General features: G+C 49.6%; 1 protein-coding gene across 1 annotated transcript; it reads right to left on the bottom strand.

Moving 5' to 3' along the window:
- Positions 1 to 1665: 1665 nt before the first annotated feature.
- Positions 1666 to 2772, bottom strand: LOC134357137 (histone H1.10). Its single transcript, XM_063068434.1, has one exon. The coding sequence runs from the start codon at positions 2597 to 2599 to the stop codon at positions 2117 to 2119; it is 483 nt and encodes a 160-aa protein (XP_062924504.1). The 5' UTR covers positions 2600 to 2772; the 3' UTR covers positions 1666 to 2116.
- Positions 2773 to 3608: the final 836 nt, after the last annotated feature.

The following is a 3608-nucleotide window of genomic DNA, read 5'->3' as shown; positions in this document are numbered from 1 at the left end:
AGCGTCCCGGCAATTAAATAATTAAATACCCCCTCTTTAGACAAAGGGACTGAAATGAGACTTTTTTTTCCACAGGACTTTTAGGGAGCTCAGGGTTTACACCTCCAACCCCCCCCCCCCCGCGGAATTTACCACCCTCTAGAGTGGACAGCCAGGGAATTTTTACCCCGGGGCGGATATGGCTAACGCAAGAGGGCATGATTTTAAGGAGGTTGGAGGAAAGTATGGGGGGGGGGGCGGTAAGAAATGCCAGAGGCGGGTGTGTGGAACGCACTATCGGGAGTACATTAGATAAGCAACACGGTTGATAGAAAACTGGAGGGTTATGTGGAAGGGATGGGTTACACTGATCTTACAGAGTATGTTAAAGGACGGTACAACATCGTGGGCCGATGCTGTTCTGTTGAATCCCCGCGCTTCCTGAAGACCGAGTCCAAATGGGCTTTGAAGCATTTATTAAAGGTCCTAAATGGTCTTTACCATTGACGCTGCTGAGTTCTCCGGCATTTTGTGTGTTGCCTTGGATTTCCAGGGGTCTGCAGATTTTCTCGTGTTTGTCGTTTGTTAAAGGGCTGTTGTCCATTTTGGCTGCAGGTTTACAGTTACATAAGCAACATAGCCGATTTTTTTTTAAACAAATTGCAATACTCGCTTTGACACATACGAGGGGCGCCACTGTTTCCGGGGAGACAGTCCTACCCTTTGGGGAGGTTGCCCGCTATCAGCCAACCGTGCTTTCTGCAGGAGATGGAGCACTTTTAACTACTCCAGATTCTGCAAGTGCTGGAAATTTGGAGCAACACACAAAACGCTGGATGAACTCAGCAGGTCAGATCTCGGTTGGACTCCAGACCCTGTTTTATCAAATATGTTTGTGGTCCACGTCTCTCTTAAGACTCAAGATGGATCGTTTTGGAAACGGCCAATAAATACTGCCTTCTCCATTTGATCCCAAAGGATCATTTTAATATTACTGAGGGGTCGTTTTTTTTTGGCTCAGGAGAATTATCATATGCTTTTGGGTGTATCCCTTCATGCCCTGATCAGGCATTTTATCAATTTCTGCTTGAAATACGCCCAATGACTTGGCTGTGGCAACTAATTCCACAGATTCAGCACCCTCTGGCTAAAGGGTCACCCCTCTACTCTGAGGCTGTGCCCTCTGGTCCTAGACTCCCCCGCCATAGGAAACATCCTCCCCATATCCACTCTGTCGAAGGGTTTCAATATTCGGTAGGTTTCAATGAGATCCCACCTCTCCCCCCATTTCGGTAAACAAGATGTTAAGACTTTCCCTGCATCACAGGTGCTAAAATTTTATGCCTTTGCTGCCCATCAATATTTTTAGTGCTTGAGTGAGGTGGCGCGGTCGGTTGGGTTAGTTTTAATGTGTGTGCGCGCGTTACAGAAACGCAACAGATAAACCGATGTCTTCCCTTCCTTGGCATTTGCCCCTTTTTGATTGCAAACTCGTTTTTAATGCCCCAACACAGCTGGAACAAACTTAATTCAACAATAAAAAATAGCGAATAAACCGCAGCCAATCAGCGCTCGAGAAACCCTCCCGCCCAGAGAGAATGGCAACTTCCCGCACGCTGATTGGCTGAATCCGTTACCCAAGGGAAACTGCCGAGGGAACCAGCAAATGAGCGGAAACCGCACCGATTTTTAATACAAAAATTTTAATTTTTAACAAAAAAAACATGGCTCGTCAGTAAATAACACAAAAGTTGCAATAATCTTTTCTGTCGGGTATTTTTTTCCCGAAGGGCTGCATTTTAATGAAACAATCCGTTACACCCAGCATACCGTTATTTTTTTCCTGGCTCTCACGATTATTACAAAATTAAGCAATTGTGTACGTGGAAAAGAACATGAAAAAAAAATTTGCAAAGCGACGAGCCAGGAGCCTGAAACGGAATGTCGATTAACATCGCAAAGAAAAATCAAAATTTCCCGCGTTCACGGTCTAACCGGGACGTCCATCGGTGAGAGGACATTGACAAATGAAAACCCAACCAACAGGTCTCTGCACGACAAAAATAAAACAGGAAAAAAGGTCAAATGCATTTTTTTAAAGATTGCAAATACTGGGTTGGGTGGGGGGGGGGTCTTTTTAAACCTTCCTGGATTTGGATTTCTTGGGCGATTTGCCCTTCTTACTTTTGCTGGACCCCGAGTGGCTCTTGGTCTTTGGGGGCTTCCTAGTCTTCTTGGCGGCGCTGGCCGAGGCCGCCCACTTCTTCTTGGCCGCCTGCCTGCTCTCCCCTTTCTTCGTGAGCTTGAAGGACCCGTTGGCCCCTTTGCCCTTCACCTGGTTCAGGGTGCCGTTGAGCACCAGAGCCCGCAGGGCGTAGCGCAGGTAGATGCGGCCGTGCTGGTCGTCGAACCAGGGCACCTTCCTCGCCTCTTTGCAGATCATGGCCAGCGAGGAGCCGTTGCGGGCGCCCAGCCTCTGCACGATCTCCACCAGCAGCGCGCTGTATTTCCCTTGCTGGTTCTTCTTCTTCTTCGAGCCCGACTTCTTCACCGCAGTCTTCTTCTCCTCTGCTTCCTCCTCGACTGGCGCATCAGGGAACGATTCCACCTCTGAAGCCATTTGCAGTTTTAAAAATCCACGCAGGGCGATGCAAATTGCAAACAACAGAATGTTAATTACAGAATGCTTTAATTGCAAACGCAGAGACGCTGGGACTGGATTGCAGGGGAGGATCGCAGCCGCCTGCTGGGCTCCCGCAGCCTGCCTGCTCGGTGCCTGCCTGCCGTGTAATCCGCCTGCTGCACTTTATTTCAACGCTCGCAGCGAACGTAAATGGAAACACCAACAGCCAGGGCCAGATTCGGCCGCAACTTGTGCTTCTTGCCTTGCCTTTCACACGCCTTCTGCCCCGATCCCGGGCTCGGATCTCACCGGGGGCGACCCTGGGCTTTAGACCGGGCTGTTTTCCGGCGGATTCACCGGGCGGGGGGCGAATCGGCCGGCGTTCAGGGTAAAATAACCCCTAAGTAACACCGGCTCCCCACGCACAACGGGCACCCAGAGATGGGGGCTGCCACTTTGAGGGCGAATTTAGAGCCCGTCTCCGGCTCACAACCTACTACAGTCGCTGCCCTAATTTAAAAGGCAGGGTGCATTATCCAGCCCAGTCACATTTAACCACTTTGAAGGCAAAACTTTATAATAAATTGTATTTTAATTTGTTGCAACTAACACAGCGCGCTCCCCCTCGCGGCCGCTGACGTGATAGCAAGCGTTGGTTCTTGAATCCTAGTCGCAGAGCGCGAATCTAACACAACACCGTAAGATACAAAAAAAATCAGCGAATGCACTGATATAGCAAACGCTCCATATGACAGACAAACAAAGCAAAGCTTTAGTATTCCTTATGGCTGCACCACCGTCTGGTATGGGGGGGGGGAGAGCGAGGGGCACTGCTCAGGATCGAAATAAAGCTGCAGAAAGTTGTAAACTCAGTCAGCTCCATCGTGGGGTTTAGTCTCCCCGGCACCCAGGACATCGTCACGGAGCGATGCTTCAAAAAGGCAGCATCCGTCATTAAAGCCCCCCATCACCCAGGACGTTCTACCACCAAGCCTGACGGTACACT

The sequence above is a fragment of the Mobula hypostoma genome, chromosome 15 (assembly GCF_963921235.1).
Source record: "Mobula hypostoma chromosome 15, sMobHyp1.1, whole genome shotgun sequence".
NCBI lineage: Eukaryota > Metazoa > Chordata > Chondrichthyes > Myliobatiformes > Myliobatidae > Mobula > Mobula hypostoma.
The sequence above is the reverse complement of the archived record's forward strand: the minus strand, read 5'-3'. Positions and strand labels throughout refer to the sequence as shown.